General features: G+C 47.8%; 1 protein-coding gene across 6 annotated transcripts in view; it reads left to right on the top strand.

The window, feature by feature from the left end:
• Window positions 1–27,316, top strand: part of PLXNA1 (plexin A1) — a 293,334-nt gene that overhangs the window by 198,832 nt on the left and 67,186 nt on the right. For all 6 annotated transcript variants that reach the window (XM_018553932.1, XM_018553935.1, XM_018553936.1 and 3 more), the window contains one exon: window positions 17,870–18,070. In XM_018553932.1, coding sequence (XP_018409434.1) covers window positions 17,870–18,070 — 201 coding nt within the window. The remainder of the gene's footprint in view (window positions 1–17,869; window positions 18,071–27,316) is intronic.

The raw sequence follows: 27,316 nt of genomic DNA, 5'->3' as shown, positions 1-27,316 counted from the left end.
CCTCCCCTCACCTGGTTTTCACTAAAACAAGTGTCCCCTTTATAAGATTTATTCACTGTTGCTGTTGTGGTGACCACTTATATTTTGGATCCCATCACTTTTAGTCCCGGTGACCATGGTCACTAAAGAGAGGGGGTGAATCTTCCTTATAGGAGCACAGAGGGCAATACAAGGTCCTGGCAGGCATTATAACCTTTCCCTCACCCTATCCAAAGCTACATTATTTCTAGGCTTTACATACATTTTAAAAGAGGTGAAGCAAATATAACCCTAATTTAGTGACAGTTCCTCATTTATGTATACTTTAATAATTTATTGAGATACTCCACTTGCATCATGGGATGACGCGTGAGCGCCACTCAGTCCTGGCGTGCATGATGGTGGTTATATAACAGGGTTATATATATGATGTGGAGGGTTCACAGGAAATTGGCTGAATGACATTGAGGACCATTGGCGCTGGACCAAGTTGAGGTTGATGCTGGACCAAGGTGGAAGTTGGGGACCCGCTGGAACAAGGAAGAAGTTGGGGGTAGCGCTGGACTGAGGAGGAAGTCGGGGGTGGCGCTGGACCAAGGAGGAAGTTGGGGGTGGCACTGGACCAAGGAGGAAATTGGAGTGCGGTGGCACTGGACCAAGGAGGAAGTCGGCGGTGGCACTGCACCAAGGAGGAAGTCGGCGGTGGCACTGCACCAAGGAGGAAGTCGGCGGTGGCACTGGGCCAAGGAGGAAGTCGGGTGGCACTGGACCAAGGAGGAAGTTGGGTGGCACTGGACCAAGGAGGAAGTTGGGTGGCACTGGACCAAGGAGGGAGTCGGAGGGTGGCACTGCACCAAGGAGGAAGTCGGCGGTGGCACTGGGCCAAGGAGGAAGTCGGCGGTGGCACTGGGCCAAGGAGGAAGTCGGGGTGGCACGGGACCAAGGAGGAAGTTGGGGTGGTGCTTGTTGGAAATGCAACAGCATATAACCCTATTATGTCTTTTGTAGATGGTGCTGTAGCGCAATGTTAGTCTCTATGTGCATGCCTATCTATGATACACAGGAAGTTCTTTTTTCTCTGTTTCCTTCACAATGCCATATTCACACATGTAATGTTCTTCTAAGCAAGTAAAACCTCATTCAGCATTCCTCAACATCCTCAGTGCTTCATCTAAACATATAACCAACAGTGCTGAACCTAGGAGGAAGTTGGGAGTGGTGCTGGACCAAGGAGGAAAAGGGTGGGGGGGGGGGTTAGTGTCAATTGTGTCTTTTATTTTTGTCAAGGGGAGGAGTAAAAATTTAATTCCTGGAGTTCTATCTTGTAGTTTATCTGTTGGGAATGTTCATGAGATTATAAATGGGAGGAAGTTTGTGATATTCATACCAAGCCTGCGTTTTCTAAACGTGGTACCCAAGGAGCGCAGCAGTCAATGGGCCTTCGGTGCCGATAAACAAACGATCCGCCGCGTTAGACTCTTCATCTTAATTACGCGGCCCGCTGTTCTCCTGCAGACTTTATCTCCTGCATGTGGCGAGCTGGAGTTTAGGAGGAAGGGGTGGGGGCAGAAGGTGTACGCCGGCAAGTCCCGTCTTTGTAACTCGGCGAGCCTTATGCGATGCCGGCAATTAAAAATGAATTATCGTTTAATAAAAAGTCTGATCTCTCCGGATTAGCCGGCTGGCCCCGATTGCTCGCAGTGAAGGTTGCGTGTGAATTGAGGCCGGGTTCAGAGGAAGGTGACTCAAAGTTATTTTGAAGGAATTTTTTTTCCGCTCCCCTTTAATGCCGGGGATCAGATCAGCTCTCTGCGGCCCAGCCGATCGCTCATTATACTCCTTATAGTTACATTCCAGGAGCCGATCGCACTTGGAGAACTGGAGTCTGTGAAGGAAATGGTACGGCATTTGTAAAGTTTAAAAGGGCGCTACGTTTAATTTAACCCCGATCACTGAAATCTCATAGAAGCTTTACCGAGTTAATGATTTCCAAAAGTTGTTTTCAATCTTTTAAAATCTGCACCTTTTGTTAAAGGTGAACTCCGGACGCACAAAACCCCATTTACAAATATACCTCAATATCCACAGAGGCTATAAATCCAAATTGTGCACCAAATACCTTTTAAAGACCCAGATATTACATTGTAAAGGTAGCAGTGCATCATCACTGGGCTGTACATAGCTTGAGCAGAGCTGTGGGAGGGACCAGACAGGCCACACCCTCTACTAGCTTCCTATAGAAGATTTCAGGAGGGGGCGGAGACAAGACCAGTGACTGTACAAGGAGAGACAGAGCTGCAGTGACAGATTTTTATTAACCCCTTCATTCACAGATCTGGAAGAAATACACAAAGCTCACCAAGATGCAAGGTAGAATACACATGACTCTTGTATGCGGACAATATTTGCTTATCTCAGAGTTCAGCCTTAAAATCATCCCTGGTGATCCTGCCATGAAGGTCCCAGAATAGGGACGCCAAGGCGCCACAAACCGTTGCAGGCTATGTCCCCTAAACCACGCTACCTGATTGGCTGTCACCTCTGCTGCCGTCGCTCTTCACTTTCTAATCCGGTATCACTTGTGTAATATTCTGCAGAATGCAAATCGCCAATTGAAATAGTCATCCCCATTACCTTCTCTCAAGCTGTAATCCAGCAAGGACTTGAAATCAGCATTCAGACTTGTTATTTGATTGTAAAAGTCCTGATTTCCTCCGTTTCCGCTCCTTCCTGGAATGCCAATGAGGGCGAGAGAGACGAGCTTCGGAATAATAGCGTAGACCCGGGTTGCGGCAAAACTGCCATTCCAGTTATTGCACTCCTGACCGGTCCCAAAGTTCGCGGCGGGTGCTGCAGTGACAAGCGGATGGTGCCGCAATCACAAATGATATATGCGAGTCAACGGCACACTGACTGTGATATAACTCCATCCTTTGATGCTCAATATTTTGCAAAGCAAACAACGTTTTGGGGCCACAGGGGGTCCCTTCATCAGGCTGACAATGTGTCCCATGATGGACAGGAAGCGTTGTATCGATTTGTATCAATTCTGCCGTGCCCCAGGTTTCTGTTCGGTTGTCACCTTTCCCGTTTCCTTCTGAAGGCGCCTTGCATCCCTCTCCTTCATGTTCATCATGGCGACCAGGAGCCATCCGTCTGCCATCTAAAGAGCATGACGGAGGATGCAGTTAGGGGAGGACGGCGGAGGGCCAGCGGCTGTGACCTTTCTAATTACGGAACTCTCTGTCTCCATCAGATTGGCGCTGTGACTGAGCCCTGTGACTAATGAAAGCCATTCTGCCATGGTGAGCCGAGGATACTCACCCACCCACTCCATTTGCCGCTTGGCATAACCCGATCGGCAGCGCAGGCTCCGGTGCAAATGTAAAATTCAGAGACTTAAAGGTCTCCTCCACTCCGGATTGACAATTAACCCCTAAAAAGGTGCAAAAATGATACACGGCCAGAAAAGTATTATAGGCGGATCTCAAAGAGCACCATTGAATCCAGTTATGAGTACGTTGGAAGGGGGAGTAGCCCAAGGAACGGAGGTTCTATTAGCTGTATTCCTTAAAGGAGAACTGAGGATTGAGGGTCATGTGTGTGTGTGTGTGTATGTATGTATATATATATATATATATATATATATATGTATATATATATGTATATATATATGTATTTATGTATATATGTATATATATATATAATGTATGTATATATATATATCTTTTTTTTTTTATTATTGTTGCCCCTAGAGAAAAACAAGCCGGTAACCCTTACATTGCAGGCGTAGCTCCACTGCAAGGGTTAATGTTTCTATTAAAAAAACGGGAGTTCTTCTTTAAATACAGCTAGTAGAAGTACCTGGGTTCCTTGAACGTATTTGCCTCTCCCCTGGGAGAGGTAGTGGCAGAACTCTGAGCTTGTTTCACAATCATCACTGCTGATGACTCTTATTCCAGTAACATCATTCCCACATAGAATAATACGGGAAGCTTGAACTGAGTCCAGTCACTTTTCTCACTACATCTCAAACCCTGATGAAGGTGGAGTGTTTTCACCCTCGGATGTCTTTTATCTGTGAACCTTTTAAAAGATTTTCAGTATGGTTCTCCTTCCTGCGGTGCATGCTTTGAGAACTTTGGGTAAAAGTCCTGATTTCCTACGTTTCCGCTTGTTCCTGGAATGCCAATGAGGGCTCGAGATATGAGCTTTCAGGGTTCTCAGTGTAACACAGGGAATGTGCTTACAGGAGGGCAGAACACAGGAATACCTTCATTGATACCTTACTTCCTTTTGTTTTACAAAAGAGGAAGTTGTACAGAACAGGAACCGGTGGTGAAGGTTCAGCATGGATGAGGACTAAAGTGACAATGCGAAGCCAATTAGCTAATTGACACCAAATAAATCACCCAAGCAAAGGAAAATATTCAATAGAGGATAAGAGTCCTGATGAAAGCGGGAAGCATTATGGTTAAGTCTGCAGCTAACTATTATTTTCATAATCGATTAGTTGCCAGATTTATTTTTTCTGATTAATCGATTAGTTGTATGAGGAAATCCCCCCAACCAACTAATCGGTAACGAGAATAGTTGACAACTATTCTTATCGATTTCATTGATTAGTTGTTGCAGACCCAATGGTAACATAAAGAAGATGTCGACTGTTTGAGCAGCAGAGGAAAAATACTTTTTGCGGGAGGAAAATGCAGAACAGAAGAAATATGCAAGTCAGGAGATAAGAGAAAAAGTAGACGTGAGGGGATGAGAGAAGAGGAAAAGAAAGCAGAAAAGGAAACTAAGTGTTTTTTTTTCATTGTTTTTGGCAGGTCAGTGATCAAACTAAGCTACCGAATCTCAGTGCAGGAAAGGGAGGTCACTGACCTGGCCGTGTTGTTTGGCAGGGGTACCTTGATCACAAGACTAATGAACAGAAATGTCCCCTGCACAGCATACAGCAATCAGGACTTTTGATGCTTGAAATAGCAGTGGTGCTGGCAGTGATGTCCACGGACGGTGTCGTGCCAATCCAGAGATCATGGCAATGAAGATCACCGGCACTCGCAGGATGGAATCAATCCAAAGGTTCTTTTTATTGCAGAACAACATCACGTGTATAATATAGCAACGTTTCGGAACCGCGCAGGGTCCCTTCATCAGGGCAAACATAGTCCTCGGTAGGGATGCACCAATACCAGTATTTCGGTATCGAGTGCCAATATTTTTTTTTTTTTGGTACTCGCCAATACTGGAAGTCCCAATTTAGGAAGCCAGGCGGCGTGTATGACTCACCACCCGGCAAAGCATGGAGCTGCCTTCCTGGCCAATCAGCAAGCCGGGCGGCGTGTAATGACGCGGTGCCCGGCTTCCTGATTTGGCCCGGGAAGCCGGCTCCATGCTCCCTCGTCATGAGGTGACGGAGCATGAAGCGGGCTTTCCGGCCAATCAAAAAGCCGACTTCCGGATTGGCCAGCTTCCCGACCAATATGGAAGCCGGGCAGCGAGTCCTTACCCGGTGCCTGACTCGCTGCCCGGTTTCCTGATACCGGAAGTATCGGTCTGGGCATCAGAGCATTTGGGAGAGTAAGAGTACTAGTATCGGTATCGGTGCATCCGTAGTCCTCGCAACCGTTTCAGAACCGCACATGGTCCCCAAACTATGTAACGGTTGATGGGACCCTGCGCGGTTCTGAAACGTTGGCTATATTTTACATGTGACGTTGTTCTGCAATAAAAAGAACTTTTGGATTTATTCCATCTTGCGAGTGTTTGTGATCTTCATTGCTATGATCTCTAGATCACAAGACTGGCTGAACACAACATGGAAGGAAAAGTCCTTTAATATCGGCACAGTAGGATTGTTACTATGGAGCAGCTGAGACTTTTAGTTCATCGCCATTTTCCTTTCTGTCTATTATCTAGTACAAGATAGAACATCGGAATCTACTTCAGTCCTCTGCGCAGTCCGGTCACCGTCCGCTTTTTCCTGATTTCTGTGCGGTCTCTGGCGGAGATTCCGTGAACTGTGCCTGGCAGGAGTCTCCATCCGTGTTTTTTTAGAAACCAAAACAAAGTTTCGGAATTCTAAACAGAGGAAACACGTGGTGGGACCTCTCCGCCGGTTCCAGTCCTGCGCAGGAAGCCGGGGGTCACAGCCTGCAGCTATTTCGGGCCGCACCGCTTTAACCTTTTCCTAGACTTTTTTAGGAATATGTTTTAAAGAAAAAAAAAAAGGTCAAATCAGCGGCAAGAATAACGAGTCATGTGAGGAGGAGGCGGATTTGCAGGATGAGTTAAAAGTTTCCTAAAGCGGATCTGTATTCTGAATATACTGGGCAAGAAGCAGGTTCAGTGTACAGTATGGGGGCAGGGAGGGGAAATACTCGTGCCTTGTGGCTTCTCCTGTGACCTGGCCTAGTACAGGTCTGCTTTAAAACGAGTTCACTGCGGATGATCCAACGAAAGATTGGGCATAGCGTTATCCCTCAGCATTGGATGTTTGTGCATAGTGCCATCGCCCAGCATTGGATGTTTGTGCATAGCGCCATCGCCCAGCATTGGATGTTTGTGCATAGCGCCATCGCCCAGCATTGGATGTTTGTGCATAGCGCCATCGCCCAGCATTGGATGTTTGTGCGTAGCGCCATCGCCCAGCATTGGATGTTTGTGCATAGCGCCATTGCCCAGCATTGGATGTTTGTGCATAGCGCCATAGCCCAGCATTGGATGTTTGTGCATAGCACCATTGCCGACATTGGATGTTTGTGCATAGCACCATTGCCCGACATTGGATGTTTGTGCATAGTGCCATCGCCCAGCATTGCAGGTTTGTGTGTAGCGCCATTGCCCGACATTGGATGTTTGTGCATAGTGCCATCGCCCAGCATTGGATGTTTGTGTGTAGTGCCATCGCCCAGCATTGGATGTTTGTGTGTAGCGCCATTGCCCAGCATTACAGGTTTGTGTGTAGCGCCATTGCCCAGCATTGCAGGTCTGTGCATAGCGCCATTGCCCAGCATTGCAGGTTTGTGTGTAGCGCCATTGCCCAGCATTGCAGGTCTGTGCATAGCGCCATTGCCCAGCATTGCAGGTTTGTGTGTAGCGCCATTGCCCAGCATTGCAGGTCTGTGCATAGCGCCATTGCCCAGCATTGCAGGTTTGTGTGTAGCGCCATTGCCCAGCATTGCAGGTCTGTGCATAGCGCCATTGCCCAGCATTGCAGGTTTGTGTGTAGCGCCATTGCTCAGCATTGCAGGTTTGTGTGTAGCACTTAACATTAAAAAATACATCTGATGACAGGTCCACTTTAAGTGAAACTCTCAGGGTTGGGTCTAGTGGGCCGGATCTTCTCCAGCGGCTCAGTGTGTAAGCTGGGTGCGTCCCCTCTCCAGGTGTTTCCTGTTTTGGATTTCCACTACATAGTTTCTGGATGAGGTCATTGGGACATGTACAGTTAGGCGTATGACCCTCATATTTCCGATATGGGGGTGGAAACGCTGCTCGGCCGTATTTAAATATGCATGCAGCCATTTTGCCGGGTGAGCGCTGCCCATCCAAAAAGGACAGATGACATCACGGAGACCCGACCAGAAAAATGGCGCAGTGATGACAATACTTCCTAAATGATAAAAATTATTTTCTGCGAATCAGATGATTTCCTTTCACTTTGCTCGGGTGGCTCAGTGGTTAACACTTCTGCCTTGCAGCATTGGCGGCCCCCGGTTCCAATTCTGGCCAGGACACTATCTGCATGGAGTTTGCATGTTCTCCCTGTGCTTGTCTAGGTGTCCACCAACACTCCAAAGACAGCGCTGGTAGGTTAATCGGCTCCTGACTAAATTGGCCCCTGTATATATGGGGGTGCCTGGTTTGATAGGGACCTTAGATTGTAAGCTCCTTGGGGCAGGGACTGATGCCAATGATTACAGTGCATATAAAAGCCTGTAATAAAGAGCACCTGTCACCTTCATAGTATACTGGAGAGCAAAAAAAGGGTTTGCTCTGCGCCTCATTGCCTTTGAGTGAAACGTTGGTTCTGTTCGGATAATGGTTGTCACCGGCGTGCGTTTTTGGCTCTGCAGAGATATTTTTCTTTCACTTTTTTGTTGGCTGCTTCTGATTCAGCCGCTTGGCTGCGATTGCAATATTTACATCTGCAAACCTAACATGTTCATCCAATGTGCCAGGTCACAGATGCTGCTTCTCCAGGTGCCGCGGCTGCGGATTCTGCTCGATCAGCTGTTCCGCCGCCTCCCCAGGTTGTCGCACTCTCATGTTACCAGTCCCCCTCCGTGGAGCAGGCACAGGTGTGAATTCCTGACACGCTACATACTCCCGCCTGGCTTCCTTTTGAATGTTGTCGCCATGAAGTGGCAGAGGCCAGAAATGCTTTAACAGGAGATTCTGAGACTTTCCTTAAAGGGGCACACCCCTCCATTAAAAAAAATTCTAATTAAAATGGCTCTGCGATGGAACTTGTCTTTGTTAGTGGCTCTGATTTTAACTCTGGTATCTGTTTTGTACAGCAGGCTGTCCTCGTGGCTCCTGATATCTTTATTTATCTTCTGTTCATTGAAGGACACATCTTAACCTATGGGTTATATTGCCACGTGCAGGAGTAGGATGCTATTCACAAAAAAATACAGACAACCCAGGGGACACCCCAGCTGGTGGCCAAATCCCCCCTTTGCAACAACCCATTCAGTTTTTTGTCCCTTGCAACAGAAAATTCTGCCTCTAGATAGGCAGAGCCAGCTGTCACTCACGCAGCTAGGCGTATCTCGACATCAATGTCGGGATCCGGCTGCGGCGTCTCAGTATAGCTCGCGGTATACTGAGCTTAGGGTAACGGGAAAGACGCTAGTTTGTGTCCTCCCGTTACCCTAAGGAGAACTATGGGGAAAAGCCCTGACCCCATAGTTCTCCTTTAAAGTGAACTCGGACTTTCAAACATTTAGCACTACCTCCTGGTTAGGATTTGCATCCAACCCACTGACTTTCATGCCTGTGGATGGTTCTGAAAGGAGGACTCTATCAAAGAGACCCCGTCACCTTGTCCATTCAGGGCAAGTAATAGGGTCCCTTTAAAGCCCACCCTTGACCCAGTTGTCATACTTGCCTTGCAGCTGCTGCAGAATACCTAATGCTTCCAGGTATGGGGGAGCATGTGACCTCTACCCATGATGCAATACTCGGGGCTAAAGACTCGTCACTAGGCCCTAAAACTGTCTCATGATGTAGAAAGGACACCATTGTCCCGGTGTAAGCTCTGACACCGGGTATTTTGCTGCAGAGGAAGTATAAAGAGGAACACTGTGAACATGAGTATAAATGGGTCGGAGGTGGGATAATTGGGCAAGGTGACAGGGTCTCTTTGAGGATTAAATGTACAAATGTCACCCGCCAGACGCACCAATGTTACCCCATCAGTCACATCGTCCTCTCTATCATCCCCTTTTCAGCGTGGGAAAATAAATGGAAGAATCTGATTGGCTGCCACGAACGTTGTAAACGGTTCTTGATAAACGAGGTTAAATATATTTAATTAGTCACTGAAGGTCACACGTCAGCCCATTTATTAAAGCCGCGTTAAGGCGAATGAAGCGTTTTGTGCTGCCGAGCGTTGTTGGCTGTGGATTAGGAAAGCTTATTAATGCTGTTTGACTGATATAAATGATTTACCTTTAAGTCGCCGGGCTGCTTTTTTCCACACCTGTCTTTATCACCTAACACGACTTAATCATACAGCGGCATCATAAATCCGCCGGCTTCGTCATCCGCTTAATATCGCCGGTGACGGCTGCGGCCCCCGACCCATCTCCTGAGAGGGTCCCTCTGGTGCCACTTTGCAGCTGTCTCCGGCACAATGCAGCCGCCGTCTCACTTGGGCCTAAATGACAAATGAATCGGGGCCTGATTGAGAGCGAGTCCGTCCTGGTCCTGCGGGGGCCAATCAGGGGCGGGAGCCCCGAACGTGATTACTGCACAGGATTGTAATGGGAGACTTTTGCTTGTAACCTGTCCACAGCTTGACACAAAGACATTTGTTACAAGGCCGAACCTGTATGTATTCTGAGGGCCGCTCTGATTCTGTGCGGAATATACAGAGGATCCTACAGAGAAACAGCACTGCTATATTTGTTACATTTACATTTCTCACTTTATATTTAAAGTTATTGGTTTATGTTAAAAAAATCTGAGGGTTTAATGTCACTTTAAAGCAACCTATCTCAGCCTTTTTTGCCCCAGAGGAACCTCTAAAATATTTTTCAGGTATCAGTGGACCACTACTAAAACCAATTCATTGGGGGTCAATAGGCAAAAGGCCCATTACAGTTCTGGCCAGAAGGCCACCCATACAGACATCTAAAAAAATAATTGTGTCATGCTGCTGGTATTGCCAAATAGCGTTGGCTCTGGAACTATGGAGGCACCATCAAATTGGAGGTCACAGCCCAAAGAACCCCTAGCAACCTCCAGAAGAACCCAAGCGTTCTGAAGGTCCCAAGCGTTCTGAAGGTCCCAAGCGTTCTGAAGGTCCCCTAGCGTTCTGAAGGTCCCCTAGCGTTCTGAAGGTCCCCAGCGTTCTGAAGGTCCCAAGCGTTCTGAAGGTCCCAAGCGTTCTGAAGGTCCCAAGCGTTCTGAAGGTCCCAAGCGTTCTGAAGGTCCCAAGCGTTCTGAAGGTCCCAAGCGTTCTGAAGGTTCCAAGCGTTCTGAAGGTCCCCTAGTGTTCCACAGGACCCTGGTTGGAAATTGGAGGTCACAGCCCAAGCAACCCCTAGCAACCTCTGGAGGAACCCTAGAGTTCCACAGAACCCTGGTTGAGAGTGGCTATTTTTACTAATCTATTTTTCAGTATGCTTGCCATCTTGGCATGTCTTACAGTATACAGATTTCTTAGGCAAATGTTTTTTATATGAATCTGTTACAAAGTTTCTGACCTGGAGATCCTGCCAGTTAGAGCATTTCCTTTTGCTATGCCACTGCCAAATGAGTCTATCATGTGTCTTCCTCCAGTTGACTGTTGGGCTGCCTGATTCTCAGACCAGGGTTAGCCAAACATCAGATGAAACTTGAAATCCCATAATACATCCACCTCTGGAAGTCATGCCTGTAGGTTTCACCACAGTTGTGAGGGCCAAAGTTTGGCTACATCATAGACCTGAGAGATAGCCCAATGGCCAACTGCAGGAGCACACAGCAGGCTGCTAATTGAGAGGACCACCCACCCACACATGTACAGTGACAATGTGATATTTGGTGGTTTTCTATATCTTTTTCCTTCATTCATTCAAACAAAAACTGGGTTTGGCTCATCAGTCTCTCAATAGAGAAGCACTCTGGGTGGAAGCCCTTTAAGCCACTTGGGTGTTTTTTGGGAGAACACCATAGCACCTGGTTCAAACCCACACAGACCTAGGGAAAACACATAAGTTCTATGCAGATAGTGTGGCTGGTGGGACTTGAACCCAGAACTCAAGCCACACCTAACACTGGTGTTAGGTTTTGGCTTTAGGCCTCTTGTATGTTCTTGGATGTTAAGTGGACACCATAACACTTGGTGTACACCCACACAGACATAGAAAAAAAATACATAATTTCTATGCAGATAGTGCGATCTGAACCCAAAACTCAAGCCACACCTAACATTCGTGTTAGGTTTTTGGGCGGAAGTCCTTTAAGTCACTTGTATGCTCTTGGACATTAGGAGGACACCATAACAGCCACACAAACATAGGCAAAACACAAACACTTTGCAGATAGTGTGGCTGGTGGAACCCAGAACTAAAGCCATTGTCTTGATGACTAAGCTAATAGCTCTGAGGGCCACCTTAAGTCGCAGATAAAAGCAACCCACTTAGAATCAAAATGCATTGCCTTTTTTTAAAATTAATTTTCCTTTTGTGCTGTGAAAACGGTTCTCTGTTGCTGATGGTTCCTGAACTACCCGGCTCCTTAGATCCCCGTACAGATATTTTGCCTCTGGGCCATTCAGCATCAAAACATGTTATTAGTTTGCCCATGCGGGGCCTCCCCCTGTACTTAGAGCTGCGCGGCTGCCGTCTCCGAGGCTCGCTTCTCTCTTCTGGCCCGGTCCCACTTGGCCTGACCCTTGCAATAAAGTTGGTGAATTGCATCAGAGTTTCTGAAGGAGATCCTGGGGGCCCAGAGGGAGTTCTGTGTTGTTGTATGTCAGCTGCTTCTATGCTCACCGCAAACATGTACTTAGCAGCTCCAAGCTGGAGATTGAGAATGTTTTTACGGCAGGCAGGTTATTTCTACAGGTGCCTTGGTGATGGTGGAAAATAGGAAGCAGGTCTTTCATCAGATCAGGATCTCTGTGGTTTCCCCTGCGACCAGCTAGCTCCAGGACTGTCTTCTGCCTGTAAAGCTGCACTTCCCTCTGCCAGCTCCATTGCCAGTATAGCAAAATGAGATTGACCAGTTTAGGGGGAGCTGCAGCAGCAGACGTGTGTCCATGCCCATCTGTCCTCCAACGTCCATGGACACCTTTACTATCATTGGAAAAGTTTGATAGAAATAAGATTGTCTTGAATAATACCAGCAGTCTCAGATTGTAAGAATTCCGAGGTTTTTCGGTGGGGATCGGCAGATATTTTACATAGACTGCGGGACTACGGCCTCTTATTACATTATTCCATGGCATGTAACCTTCTCTTGAGAGCTACAGGGTTTGTTTTAACCTCTTTTGAATCATTGAACTCCTACAGTCTGAACTTGTTTAAATGTGGAAATATGGATTTTCTTTAGGATATGCACAAAACTTAGTGTGAAGGCATTTTCAGGGGCGTAACTAGAAATCACAGGGCCCCATAGCAATATTTTGTATGGGGCCCTGTGATTTCTAGTTACACCCACCTGATAACCCAAACAGCCCACCTGAGAGTGACCCTGCAGAGCCCATCATAGACTCTCTATAGTGGGCTTTGCAGGGTCTCAGGTGGGCTGGTCAAACCCTCTTTCCTGTAAGCCCCGATCCACTGTCCGCCTCCTCCTGCTCCACGGTTGCTGGCGGGCCCCGCCTCCTCAGTCATTGGGCCCCGCCTCCTTCGCTGCCCAGCCTCCTTTTCCGCAGCTGCTGGCTGTCATGGACTCCGCGGCAGCTGTGAGAAAGAACTGGCCTTTGCACAGATCACTGACCAGTTGTCAGTGATGTGAACAGCGGCGCGTTCCTCCTCACAGCCGCCAGTAACAGCCAGCAGCGACCCAGGCCCCCCCCCCTTTTCCCCATAGCGGCCGTCTGGATCACTATGGCAATTGTTCTGCCACTGGGCATTTTATACTTGCCTGCACTTCTGTATTTCGATATACTGATTTCCAACACACAATTGTAGATTGTCCCTCTGGTGGATGTCTGTGTATCGAAAAGTAGGGTTGCCTTAGACCACAGGGGTAGGCAACCTCAGCTCCCCAGCTGTAGTGGAATTACAAGTCCCGTGAGGCATTGCAATACTCTGACAACCAAATGCATGACTACCAGAGGCAAAGGCATGATGGGATTTTTATTTTCAACACAGCCTACCCCTAACTTGCCTGGCCGAGGGTTAGGCAGCAAAGGCAATCACTTTGTGTGCGTCAGCAGGAGGAGGTGCAAAACGGGCAGGACACGCAATCTTTGTTAAAGTAGTTCACAGCTTATAAAGGAAGGGGAACGCATTTTGGGCTTTTCGTCTGGGGTGCTTAAAGGACATTGTCCCGGTACTGTCACTTTGTAATTGAATCGGCTCTTCTACTAACGTTTCCTTATTTGACCTACTTATTTACAAGATATACAAAAATGTTTACATATGCAGAAAACTTCAGTCGGACCCTTCAGGGCGATCCGGGACGCACGGTCGTGTGCAGTTGCTGCGCGGCCCCATTGATTTCAATGGGGTTACATTGGCGCGACAATCTCATAGAAAAAGGTACATGTACCTTTTTCTGCGAAAATAATGGCACTGCCAGCGCGATAGGTGGTGTTGGGCGTTTTCGTGCACGTTTGCCGCTCGGTCACGGATTGCCATACTGCGAACCTGGCCTCAAAGTGTATCTAAGACCAAAAGTGCATTCTTCCTGTCCTAGAAGACACAGCAGGAAATGGAAGGGAATCTCTGTAATGTGACAGGATGAGCTGAGCAGAACAGGTGTCCCCCATTGGTAGATTTACATTCAATTCCTGCTCTGTTGACAACTGTATCATTTTGAATTTCCTATCACACTCTCTCTTGGTTGGTCACAAGGACAAATAGCAAGGAGGGGAATTCCACAGACTGTAATAATATCCGGACAAGTTCCTTCGCTTCTCTAGCTGCAACTAAAAAAAGAAAAAAAATCTTTTGTCTTCAGTTATTTTTCGTTATTCTTCTGCGATCTGATTGGTGTTTCCCGGTATACTTCGGGATGACTTCATAACACAAGTCATACTTGGCTTGCACACTTGTTCACATACAGCTCTCTGATTGACTCCTGCGCTGTGATACAGCTGTGTCCTATGTCGTCTCTGAATTCAGCGACTGAAGTGACCAGATGGCTCCACATTATCCACCGAGCTCCGTCTCCATCCTGCTTCCTCTCTTCTCCACCCTGATCTCTCCTTGTGCCAGGCACGAGTAGTGCGAAACGCGCAGAATTCTGCTGATCCCGTTCATTATAATCTGACTCCATCTGCTCCCCCGATCGCTGCTTGCTGGGTTTTCCTGTTCATATTTTCCCACTTTGCCTTCTGCTGTCAGAGTGCTGGCCGTTCTATCATCGCTCTCTACTGAACTCGTTGCTGGTTGAAAAGTTATTTTTCTGTATCTCCAATACCTCCCAGGGCCAGAAGTGTGGAAATAAATCAATAAATCGATAGATATACACTATATTACCTAAAGTATTGGGACGCCGGCCTTTGCACGCACATGAACTTTAATGACATCCCAACCTTAGTCCGTAGGGTTCAGTATTGAGTTGGCCCGCCCTTTGCAGCTATAACAGCTTCAACTCTTCTGGGAAGGCGTCCACAAGGTTTAGGAGTGTGTCTATGGGAATGTTGGACCATTTGTGAGGTCAGGTACTGATGTTGGAGGAGAAGGCCGGGGTCACAGTCTCCCCTCTAATTCATCCCAAAGGTGTTCTATCGGGTTGAGGTCAGGACTCTGTGCAGGCCAGTCAAGTTCCTCCACCCCAAACTCGCTCATCCATGTCTTTATGGACCTTGCTTTGTGCACTGGTGCGCAGTCATGTTGGAACAGGAAGGGGCCATCCCCAAACTGTTCCCACAAAGTTGGGAGCATTAAATTGTCCAAAATGTCTTGGTGTGCTGATGCCTTAAGAGTTCCCTTCACTGGAACTAAGGAGCCAAGCCCAACCCCTGAAAAATAATCCTCCCACACCATAATCCCCCCTCCACCAAACTTTACACTTGGCACAATGCAGTCAGGCAAGTACCGTTCCCCTGGCAACCGCCAAACCCAGACACGTCCATCGGATTGCCAGACAGAGAAGCGTGATTGGTCACTCCAGAGAACACGTCTCCACTTCTCGAGTCCAGTGGCGGCGTGCTTTACACCACGGCATCCCACGCTTTGCATCGCACTTGGTGATGTAAGGCTCGGATGCAGCTGCTCGGCCATGGAAACCCATTCCATGAAGCTCTCTACGCACTGTTGTTGTGCCAATATGAAGGCCACACCAAGTTCGGAGGTCTGCAGCTATTGACAGTTGGCGACTTCTGCGCACTGTGCGCTTCAGCATGCGCTGACCCCGCTTTGTCATGTTACGTGGCCGACCACTTCCTGGCTGAGTTGCTGTTGTTCTCAGTTGCTTCCACTTTGTTATAATACCGCTAACAGGCGACCGCGGAATATTTAGTAGCAAGGAAATTTCAGGGAACACTTGAATCCAATGATTTGGAGGGGCGTCCCAATACTTTTGGCAATATAGTGTATATAAATATAAAAATATTGCTGTGTTTTGCTCCATAGAAAGCTCATCGTTCCATTCCGTAGTGATTATTCACATGAGATTTTAGTAGGGTGGCGAATTACAGTTGAAGGACTAATTCATAGAACTGAGATTTCCTTTTTGGGGGGGGGTAGAGTTATGGCTCCCTCCAGACTGGTACATGCACCCCTGGCTGATTACCCATGTAGCACTAATTGGTAGAAGCTAAATATCTTTTTTCTATTTTTGGGAAGGTTGGGGGTTACGGTTCCCCGAAGACTAGAGCAGACACCGCAGCCTGATTTTGCTCCCGGGAAAGTCAAACTGCCAAGTCATATTTTCACCCTGGATCTCAAATGTTCCCCCAAGATAATCAGAACATCAGCCGGGGGTTTGGGTGACACGAATAAGCATGTCTATACACATGTTTTTTGGGGAAAAGATTGCCTAGCTCCCACGTCTGACCACCAGCTAATGTCTGTGCCCACCTTAAAAGCGTCATTCCACCCCAAAGTAATATTTTATTGATGAGTGGAATCTCAGACTTACCACCTGGCTTTGACTACGGAGAGGAAGTCCTTCTCTGTTTTGGGTGTTCTCACACTTCCCGTATGCAGACCTGGGAACTGGAGCATTGAAGTCTCGCTGTTGGCTTCTTCTAACTGTCCATCTTCTACCCGAAATGTCCCTTTTGGGTTGACTGGCTAGGTGATAAGATGTTGGAATGATCCTTCAAGGCTGGATTTGATTCAGTCCTATCCTTTATAGATTATCATTGCACTGCAGATGAGAGACGAGTATTGACGAGACTTCTGCTGGAGATAACGGGGTTGTTGAGCGGGGGGGATCTTACATTAAAGCAGGGACCATGAGAGGTGAATGTATCCGATTCCCAACTGCTGGCATCTGCTTCCTCTGCTACAATGATCTGCTGATGAAGTGTAAGGGCGGTGTTGGCACATTAAGCATGCGATGGTTAGCACCTCTCATCTCTTCATTGGATGGAACTTCAGCCACCTAATACAGATCTTTTAGAGGTTACAAGAGGATCACAACCAGACGAGTTCTCGTTTTCTGGCATAGGACCTGAAACACTGCTGCGGCTCATCAACTGCAGTTCAGTCATTAGTTATGAGCACAGCTGTTTTTAAAGGTAGCCTCTGAGGAACATCTATGGCCTATGTGGGGGCAGAGGAACCCAGTGGCTATTGAGCCAGCAGCACTGACGCTTGTCTTACAGAAGGGGTGACCTAGAAACCAGTAGGACGTATAGGTGTGCAGAGCAGCGCTTGGTTTTATATGAGGCTTTGGGCTAATGTCAAACTTACGATCTTGTCCCTTGTGACAGCTTGCCCCCAACAGGACCGCTGGAACATGCCAGGAGAACATTCACCTGCTTTGTATCTGTCTCTTCCTCACTGGCTATATCAGCTAGGCCCCTGGTATCGAACCTTTGGCCTAAGGGCCACATGCAGCCCCTCAGTATTTGTTATGTGGCCCATAAACTCCAGCAGTCAGAAGTGGGAGTATTGACTTGTAAATGAATTGCAATGACCGTGAACTTTTATCTGCTTTCTATGTGTCCCTTTCAACTAACTCTCAAAATGATAGGTCTTGTGTATCCTCTATGACTGGTTTCCTTTGTATTACTTTGTACATGTTTCTTTGTATCACTGTTACTTGGGAGCAGCCATGATGTTTATGTATTGATGATCCACATATCTCATCAGAGGTCTTTCTGGAAGCAGTAGACTCTCTGCAGTCTCTAATGACATGAAACACCAATGATGCTCCTGGCATGAAGAGCGTTTGTGATCTTGGGCTGCTTGGAATCATTTTTTCTTTGGAATTTATGACAAAGTATTATTTATCGACAATAATAATGTGATTTGGTGATGCTGACACATGTTCTATTGATTTTTTTTCCATCTGGCTAAAAAGCTCTTCTTTGTTCCCATGACAGGACTGTCCTCAGATTCTGCCTTCAACCCAAATCTACATCCCAGTCGGAGTGGTGAAACCTATTACGCTGACCGCCAAGAACCTCCCCCAGCCGCAGTCCGGCCAACGCAACTACGAGTGCATCTTCCACATCCCGGGGAGCGTGACCCGTGTCACCGCACTGCGCTTCAACAGCACCAGCATCCAATGTCAGAACACTTCGGTAAGAGCCTCGCGCTGCGCCGCGTGCAGAACCCCATGTAATCTCTCTCTCTACAGCGTTCCATCAGCCAATGGCGCAAATGCATTTCTGTGATCGGTCGGCAGCAGCGTTTTTTTTTGCTCCTCTTAACTCTTCAATCAGTTGCAGAGTAGGGGGTGTTATTATCATTGCTGTAACACAGCACGTATGTAATAAGAACCATGTTTGTCTTATCAGTGACAGACTGATGAAGAGCATGAGACAATTCATTAGAGACTGACAGAACCTATATCTGTAAATCACTGATAGCCAATATTCTCTATAGCAGGGGCTCAGAGGCTGAAATTACATGAGCAGAGGATTCTGGGAAACAGCCAGACAATACAGGGATGTGTATTTTCATTCCACATATGAAAAAGTGTGCGAGAGCAGCTTGTATTACCCAGGCAGATTACAGCTGAAGGTTCATCTGCGTCTATGTTGCCTTCCCTGGTTCCTCCCTCCAACCTTATCACCATGCTAATGGCATTTTTAAATGAAACCTTTCTCTTTCCATTATATATGCATATATATCTTATTTTAGACCCAATGATGTCATAACTGGGTGTCTGCAATGCAAACACATCATGGCTGGTGGAAGGGGCTGGCAGGGTGCTGTACATAGCTTCCTGAAACCACCACAGCACCCTGCCTCAGTATTACCTTTAAGAGCCCTGATGCAAGCAGTGGGCTGGCTCTTGGGAGGAGTTATGCAAATATCAAAATGCTTTGATGAGTAGATGTCAGTCTGGAGAAGTGGGTGTTCCTAAGCAGATTGTATTTGCATCACGCCACCCTAGGTAACACCCACATAGGATGCAGATCCTCTATTATTGAAAGAAATTATATCCAATGAATGGAAGGGGCGGGCCAGGGACAGTCAGGCTGGAGAGGGATCGCTAGATGATGCCAGATGTCCTCCTTCCAGGAAATGAGGGGGGCTCTATCTGACTTGCTGCAGCTTCTAATGCACATTGTGAGACGCTCAGAGTGTGCAGTGAAATCAGAGGAAGCAACATCAGTCCAGGAGAGGCGCCGGTACAACGGTGCAAGACTGGAGGGAAGGCTGAGGTTCAGCTTTTAAGTCCATTGGACTCTTTATGAGCACCTGTCACCCATTTTAAAAGTCGATGGTAACAGAAGACGTTTCTGACCTTTTATTAGGCAGAAAACCCGGACCCGTGTGCCTCTCTGAAGCCGGGACCTCACCTGGCTGCACCGTTTCCTATCAGGGTTCCCTTATCGGCCATTGAGTCAATACATGCTTCCCGGCCAATCAGGAACCAGGCAGCATGTATTGACTCGATGCTTTGCTTCCTGATTGGTCGGTAAAGGGATACTCTGATGGGAAATGGTCAGTGGACACGGGGGGATGTTAGTTAAAAATGGCTGACTGGTTTCATTGTATTAGGATAATAGAGAAATCATGGATAAGAAATCCCGGCTTTGCCATGTCACCAGTCCCAGAAGACAATTTGCCAGCGATACAAATGAAGTAGTGGAAATCCGGGCGAGATGCTTATCGCTGACTTCATTTATCCAGAGAGGAGATTTCACTGTTACTAAATGGTAACAATGATTCCAATTGTCAAAAAAAAGTATTTTATACAAACCAGGGATGCAGCGATGCCAATACTAGTATCAGTGCCAATACCGAGTGTTTGGACGAGTACTCGTACTCACCCAAATGCTCCGATGCCCAGCCCGATACCGGAACTTCCAGTATCAGGAAGCCGGGCAGCAAGTTATGAAATCCTGTCCGGCTTTCTGATTGGCCGGGAAGCCCGCTCCATGCTCCCTCATCACTTGGAGCATGGAGCCGGCTTCCCGGCCAGGGTCAGGGCTTTTCGCCATAGTTCTCCTTGGGGTAACGGGAGGACACAAACTAGCGTCCTCCCGTCACCCTAAGCTCAGTATACCGCGAGCTACAGCTCGATCTACTGAGCCGACCTGTGACAGTCTCATTGTCACAGGTCGGCTAGAACTATGAGGTGAGTGAAAAGCACTCGCCTCATAGTTCTCCTTTAATGACTCGCTGTCCAGCTTCCTGATACTGGAAGTTTTGGTATCGGGCTAGGCATCGGAGCATTTGGGCGAGTCATTTCCCCCCCGCCCCCCGCTTCCTGGTGACAAGGGAGCATGGAGCCGGCTTCCTGGCCAATCAGGAAGCCGGGCGCCCTGTAATGACTGACTGCCCGGTTTGCTGATTGGTCGAGAAGCTGGCCAATCAAGAAGCCAGGCAGCGAGTCATTACCCCTCCCTGGCTTCCTGATTGGCCAGAAAGCCGGCTCCATGCTTCCTCGTTCCCTGGTGACGAGGGAGCATGGAGACGCCTTCCTGGCTAATCAGGAAGCCGGGTGGCGAATCATTACATTAATGGGTCGTCCGGTATCGGTATTCAGTATCGGCGAGTACCGGAAAAAAAATATCGGTACTCGATAGCGAAAAACCGGTATCGGTGCATCCCCCTAATACAAACGATCATTTTCAGAATCTCGATGAATGTCGTCTACTTGTCATCTTCCCTGTAGAGAAGGAGCACCCGGCTCAATCCCTATGGAAGCAGTGAGGGTGTACTTAGTTTTTCACACACATCTTCTCCATTTTGGCTTTATGTTTGTAAAATCAATATAATCCTTCTCTGGAGGATAGGAAGACTTGGCTGTAAAGCACAGAAGAGGGGGAAAAAACAAACGCACAGTCGCAGTAAAATCTGCGGGAGGTCTTGTGCACGTCAATAAAATGGCGCCCTGCGAGCGTGGAATCCTCCCCCTTCATTGACAGTTTACGAGCTGACATTTTTTATTTGAAGGGGTGTGAGGGACGGGGGAGGTATCTGTGGCCGGCCGGCCATACGGTTCATGAGTGTTTGCAGAAATCCATATTACGTTTTATGGTTTGGCAGTAGCCGGCCATAAGGGAACGGCGAGATTTATACCTTCCAAGGCTTGTTTTACAGGTCAGCGAGTGTGTTTGTTAAATGCTTCTCAGTGAACTGGTTTAATGGACGGTTCAATCCCCGCGGTCTGTGTCTTTTCTTTCTATAATCTATATACTGTATCCTGCAGAACGCAGCAATGGAAACCCAACATTTTACGTGACTCTTTACTGAAGTTAATCAGCTTATAATTTATCTTCTCTGGTTCCTCCCCTCCCCTCCGTTTTCCTAATTTAGACCCATTGCCGTCATCACTGGGTCCCTGTCCCGTCATCACTGGGTCCCTGTCCCGTCATCACTGGGTCCCTGTCCCGTCATCAGGACTATACATAGCTTCCTGAAGACATCACAGCACCCTGCCTCAGACTCCTCTTAAGAGCCCTGATGCAAGCAGTGGGCCGGCTCTTGGGAGGAGTTATGCAAATATCAAAAAGTCTTGATGGGAGAATATCAGTCTGGCAGAGTGGGCGTTCCTAGGCAGGTTGTATTTGCATGCAGACCACTCTAGGTGACGCCCACATGTCATGGCTGGGGAGCACTAGCTCATGCTGACTTGCTGCAGATTCTAATGCACATTGTCAGAAGCTCGCAGTGTGCAGTCATATCAGAGTAAGAGGAGCCGGTACAACTGTGCGAGACTGAAGGGAAGGCCGGAGGTCAGCTTTATAAAGACCGGGAGGGGCCAAAAGGGCCCTCATGAGTGACTGCATCTGTAGGATGGGGCTTTTTTTTTAGTACATTCCTATTTGATGTAGAAGACCCCTTTATAAATAAAAGTTTATATTGTGTGTGTAGTCCGTAGGGGACCATTGGTGTTGGGTTATGAGGTCCGGCAGTCTCTGTCTGCCATGCACTGGAGTGGAAAGCAGATGCGGTTCTGCCTGTTGGAGGATCGTGCGTGCTGGGGGGATGGGGAGCTGGAAAAAGACCCTTTTCAGGGAATTTCCATGTCAAAATTTCATAGCGAGCAGAAGACGGGTCAATGAGAGCGTGAAATCCATGAGCGGAGTGCACTGCACCAACCCTCAGCAGATTCATTGTGTTTGCAAAGCTCTCCAGCCAAGAAAATCCGGATGTAATGTATTGACGGACAAGACGTCTCCCGGGACGCATGTTGTTCCAGGCTGTCCGGCAGCCGCGTCCTCTCCTCTGAATCCTCGCTCTCTCATTGCCTCGTCGGTCGCTCATCGCTGAGTCTGTTCTGATGGCTGGTGGCGCCACCCGCAGTCACCACAGCACCCACCGCAAGGGACATACCAGTAAGGAGTGCGGTAGGATTCTCCTGTCACCTGATGGCTGGTGGGGTCGTACGGCTGAGTTTCCTTACCTCGCCGGGCGCATCTGCTGACCGCCATCTCTTCACCGTCATTGGTTAGCGATCAGAAGCGCCTATCGCTTAAACCCCTTTGGTCGGAAGCTAGCCAATCAGGAAGCCGGGCGGGAAGTCATTACCCACCCCCATGCTTCCTGATTGTCCAGAAAGCCGGCTCCATGCTTCCTCGTCACCTGAGGATGAGGGGGCATGGAGGCAGCTTCCCGGGTAATCAGGAAGCCGGGCGGTGTGTACTCTTCTTTAATGGGACTTCCGGAATCGGTATTCGGTAACAGCGAGTACCGAAGAATAAATATCGGTGCATCCCTAGCATTAAGGCCAGAGACAGCCAGGCAACTAGCATTTTCAGATGAACAAGTGTCCCTAATACATTCCCATTTCCAGATCCAGAATTAGAACCTCAATGGAATTGAACCCTTTCATAGAAAAGTAATTCCCCCTCCGGTTGTTGAATTTATCTGAGAATACTTTGTTTCTATTTCTCTCCGAGCTCCAAGACACAAAAAAAACACCAATTTCTCGTCAAGACCTTGTTACTCCCCCCCCCCTCACCCCCCCTCCCTCTCTTTCTTTTCTCCCTCTCGATGCGGCCGTCACATTTATCTTGCTCGCCCGCCGCGTTTTGAAAGTGAGGAGGGAGAATCAGGAGAATTTGATAGGATCCAATTAAATTTGTGCAGATAAAATGATGATGAATTGCAGCCGGGCTCCGCAGAGACACCCTGTACGCTGCCGCCGGCCCCAGTCGAGCTCGCAAGGAGCTGAGGTCATCAGCTGCAGAGGAGAGCGAGCGCACGGATGTGTGTATGCGCACCACGCCCGCGGGAGCCGAGAGCTGCCACCAGCCCTGCGCCGGGCTCTGTGGACACCTAGAGGGTGATGCCAGGATGGGCGCTTTGTAGCGGGAGCGCGCTCCGACTTCCACGTTTTTATTTTTACCTTTTGTGACAGAATAATCCGATCACCTGCATCTGTGACGGAATAAATTGTTCCGAGCATCCTTCTATGGGTCCAGATCCCTGTCCTCGTTCGTCATAAATGCCCCCCCAGGTCTGACATGTAGATCTATGGGGTATGTGGGATATAACCACCGTTTGGATGAGGCTCTATGCGTTATTGTTTTATTTCCTGCATACATGTGTTACCTATAGTATGTGGATGTCAAGGAATGGGAGATACAGGCATGGACTTGTTTTAGTAGAGCTTTTAGACTGGTACCCCAGTAAGTATTTATCTATACAGAGAGAGAAGGGCGAACCTACCATCTGTGCAGCTGCACAAAGGCCCTCTGGCACCGTTCTTTCTATGTATCCATCAATAGATTGAGCTATCGATTCATTTATTAAATCTATCACTGGATCTGCCGATGGATCGATCTACCTTTCTATCAGTCGATGGATCGATCTACCTTCCTATCCGCCGATGGATCAATCTACCTTTCTGTCTGTAGATGGATCGATCTACCTTCCTATCCGCCGTTGGATCAATCTACCTTTCTGTCTGTAGATGGATCGATCTACCTTCCTATCCGCCGATGGATCGATCTACCTTCCTATCCGCCGATGGATCGATCTACCTTTCTGTCCGCCGATGGATCGATCTACCTTTCTGTCTGTAGATGGATCGATCTACCTTCCTATCCGCCGTTGGATCAATCTACCTTTCTGTCTGTAGATGGATCGATCTACCTTCCTATCCGCCGTTGGATCAATCTACCTTTCTGTCTCTAGATGGATCGATCTACCTTTCTGTCTGTAGATGGATCGATCTACCTTTCTATCTGTCGATGGATCGATCTACCTTTCTGTCTGTAGATGGATCGATCTACCTTTCTATCTGTCGATGGATCGATCTACCTTTCTGTCTGTCGATGGATCGATCTACCTTTCTATCTGTCGATGGATCGATCTACCTTTCTGTCTGTAGATGGATCGATCTACCTTTCTATCTGTCGATGGATAAATCTACCTTTCTTTCCGCCGGTGGCTCGATCTACCTTTCTTTCCGCCGGTGGCTCGATCTACCTTTCTTTCCGCCGGTGGCTCGATCTACCTTTCTATCTGCACGCTGCCTCGGTACTCCTCTCAAAAGCCCTCAGCCCTGATGCAAGCAGTGAGCTCTCTGGGAGGAGTTATACAAATTTTAAAATGGGTGGGTGTCAGTCTGGATGAGTGGGCGTTCCTATGTAGTCTTACATAGGAACCAGCCAAGGTAACGCTGAGCCTCCATGGTTAATGAACTGAAATCCAGTGAATGAAAGAGTCGGGTCATTGACGGTCAGGCGGGAGAAACGAGGCGGAGCTCTATCTGACTTGCTGCAGCTTCTAATGCACATTGTGAGGAGCTCGCAGTGTCATCCAAGTAAGCTGGCGCAACTTTATAAGGCCTGAGTTCAGCTTCAACTTGTCAGCCATTTTGTTTTTGCTCTCTTCCTCTCTTTTGTGTGTTCTCTCGCTCTCTCTTCCTGGTACTCTGCCTCCAGCATCACCCATAAATCCATGCTGGCACCTATCTGCTCTTTGTAACGGCATCGCAGATAAATCCTGAAATTAATTCTGGAGACACATCTGGTAAACGTGACATAAAAGCCGCTCAATCACAATAATGCATTTAATTTGTTTTTATTTTCAACTTCTGTTTTCCCCCTATTTATTAAAATGTGCCGAAAACAAGAACCCCCCCCCGTGAAGTCGGCTCTTCTCCCCGCCAACAATGAATTCATCACCATATTTAATCAGCTAAATGAATTAGTTTGCTCTTTTCACTGACGGTGGAGTAATGGGGGGTCTTTGGGTGGGATTCTCCTTAGACAGGCGCCAACAATGCATTTAAAGCCGAGCTCTAGATAAAGGAATGGGGACAGGAAGTGATAGAGAAAAATGGAGACACAGCAAGAAAAACAATTCAACCCTTTCCCACGTTTTCCGAAATGAGAGGAGACAAAGTTTTGGCCGTGAGTTCCACTTTAAAGGCGTGATTGAAATGTGTACGACATGTGACTGAGGCTCTGGATTCAACTCCTCAATGGGATATGGTTCCCAAAGAAATTGAAACAGGGCACAATGGCTCAGCACAAACCGGGTGCCCAAAAACGGGTTGGACTCCAAGGTTTGGTATCCACGTGTAAAAAGTCCAATGAGAGCGCCAGACCGAAGACCTGGGAGTCCAAAATCGTTTAAAACCGTACTCATTCACAACAAGACACTGTAAAACATCCAACACGTTTCGGTGCTGCAAGGATCTCCCCACTTCTTCAGGGCTCAAATATTATGTATGCTTTTGGATGACTCATAATGGCACAATCACAGCTATTGGAAAATAAAACATGGAATATGCCCGGGAGTAAAATAGTATCAGATCCAGTGTAACAACAGTAGACTATGCCCGTGGAACATGCATTAAAACGGCCTCTTGTCGCCTTAATCAGAAATCCTTATGACAACACAGGAGCAAAGTTGGTAGGCAGGGATAGAGTGTTGTCACCCTATAACAGAAAGTGCCTAAACAAAGAACCTTGATGGCAGGATCACCAAAGTTTATTTGATTGAAAGCTGCAGATTTAGGGCTCATGCACGTGGGAGCCTAGGGGCATACAGTTGCAGTGTATTTCACCACCTATGGGTGCCATAGGTGCTGCATACAACTGCCCATTAAAATCAATAGGCGGGCATCTGCTGGTCCTCGCATAAACATGCACATGCATTTGGATGTACAACCCCAGGTGCACACAGTTTGCATCCAGGTTCGAATACCCGTCTACAGCCATTGATTTGCATGGGCAGCTTGTACGCAGCACCTATGGCTCCCTGTACAGCGAATACACCCCAATTATATGTTGTACCACCCCAAACGCAGACAGTTTGCATCCAGGATCATTCACCCGTCTACAGTCATTGATTTCTATAGGCAGCTGTACGCAGCACCTATGGCTCCCAGGAGGGGGAATAAGCCCCAATTACAGGTTGTACCACCCCAGACGCCCGTGTGCATGAGCCCATAAAGAGAATGACTTTGACATGTTAAAGGTTATATGAGATTTTATGAATCGCTTGTCAAAGTGCTTTAAAGGAGAACTATGGGGTTAAGACTTTTCCACATAGTTCTCCTTAGGGTAACGGGAGGGCACAAACTAGCGTCCTCCCGTCACCCTAGGCTCAGTATACCGCGAGCTGTAGCTCGCGGTATACTGAGATGCCGCAGCTGAAGCGGATCCCGACAATTGTGCCGGGATCCGCCCAGCTGCGTAACTGACAGCTGGCTCTGCCTATCTAGAGGCAGAGCCAGTTGTACCCGCCCCCCTCCCCCGTCCGTCCAGTCAGCGCTGGCGGATCGGAGGGGGGAGGGGGGAATCCAGCCCCTCCCCTGTCACGGCAGAGAGCCGTGACAGGATCGAGAGGTGAGCGAACGCCGCTATGTGTTCAATCACCTCCCGATCTACTGAGCTGACCTGTGACAGTCTCATTGTCACAGGTCGGCTAGAACTATGAGGTGAGTGAAAAGCACCCCCCACCCTTCATAGTTCTCCTTTAAGTATTTTTCTACAGTCAGAGCTCCAGTCTTGGTAAAATGATAACATTGTAACAACATATTAGATACAAATTATAGTTGGTGTAGTTTTTTTTTTTTTTTTACATCAGTACCACCCTATGATCTCATTGTCTTGCTTTGTACAGAATGCATGCTTGCATCTGATTGGCCGTTGATAGCATCTTCTCAGACATGTCCATGTTTGTGGCTTTCACGGCTAGAATCTTCCCATATTACAGAAGCCATTGAGATGATGACATGCGGAGATACTGAGATGATGACGGAGATGATATTTTGCGGATTTCCACTGATAACATTTGCTGTCTCAATAGAAATCAATGTAGAAAAGGATGGAGTTGGTTTTAATGAATCAATCCCCCCCCCCCCTTCCCCCACCTTCAATTCATTTAATTTTCCCCTGCTGTCCCAA

This window comes from Nanorana parkeri, unplaced genomic scaffold, assembly GCF_000935625.1.
Source record: "Nanorana parkeri isolate BGI_ZX_2015 unplaced genomic scaffold, ASM93562v1 scaffold135, whole genome shotgun sequence".
NCBI classification, from domain to species: Eukaryota; Metazoa; Chordata; class Amphibia; order Anura; family Dicroglossidae; genus Nanorana; species Nanorana parkeri.
This window is presented reverse-complemented; position numbering and strand designations above follow the sequence as displayed.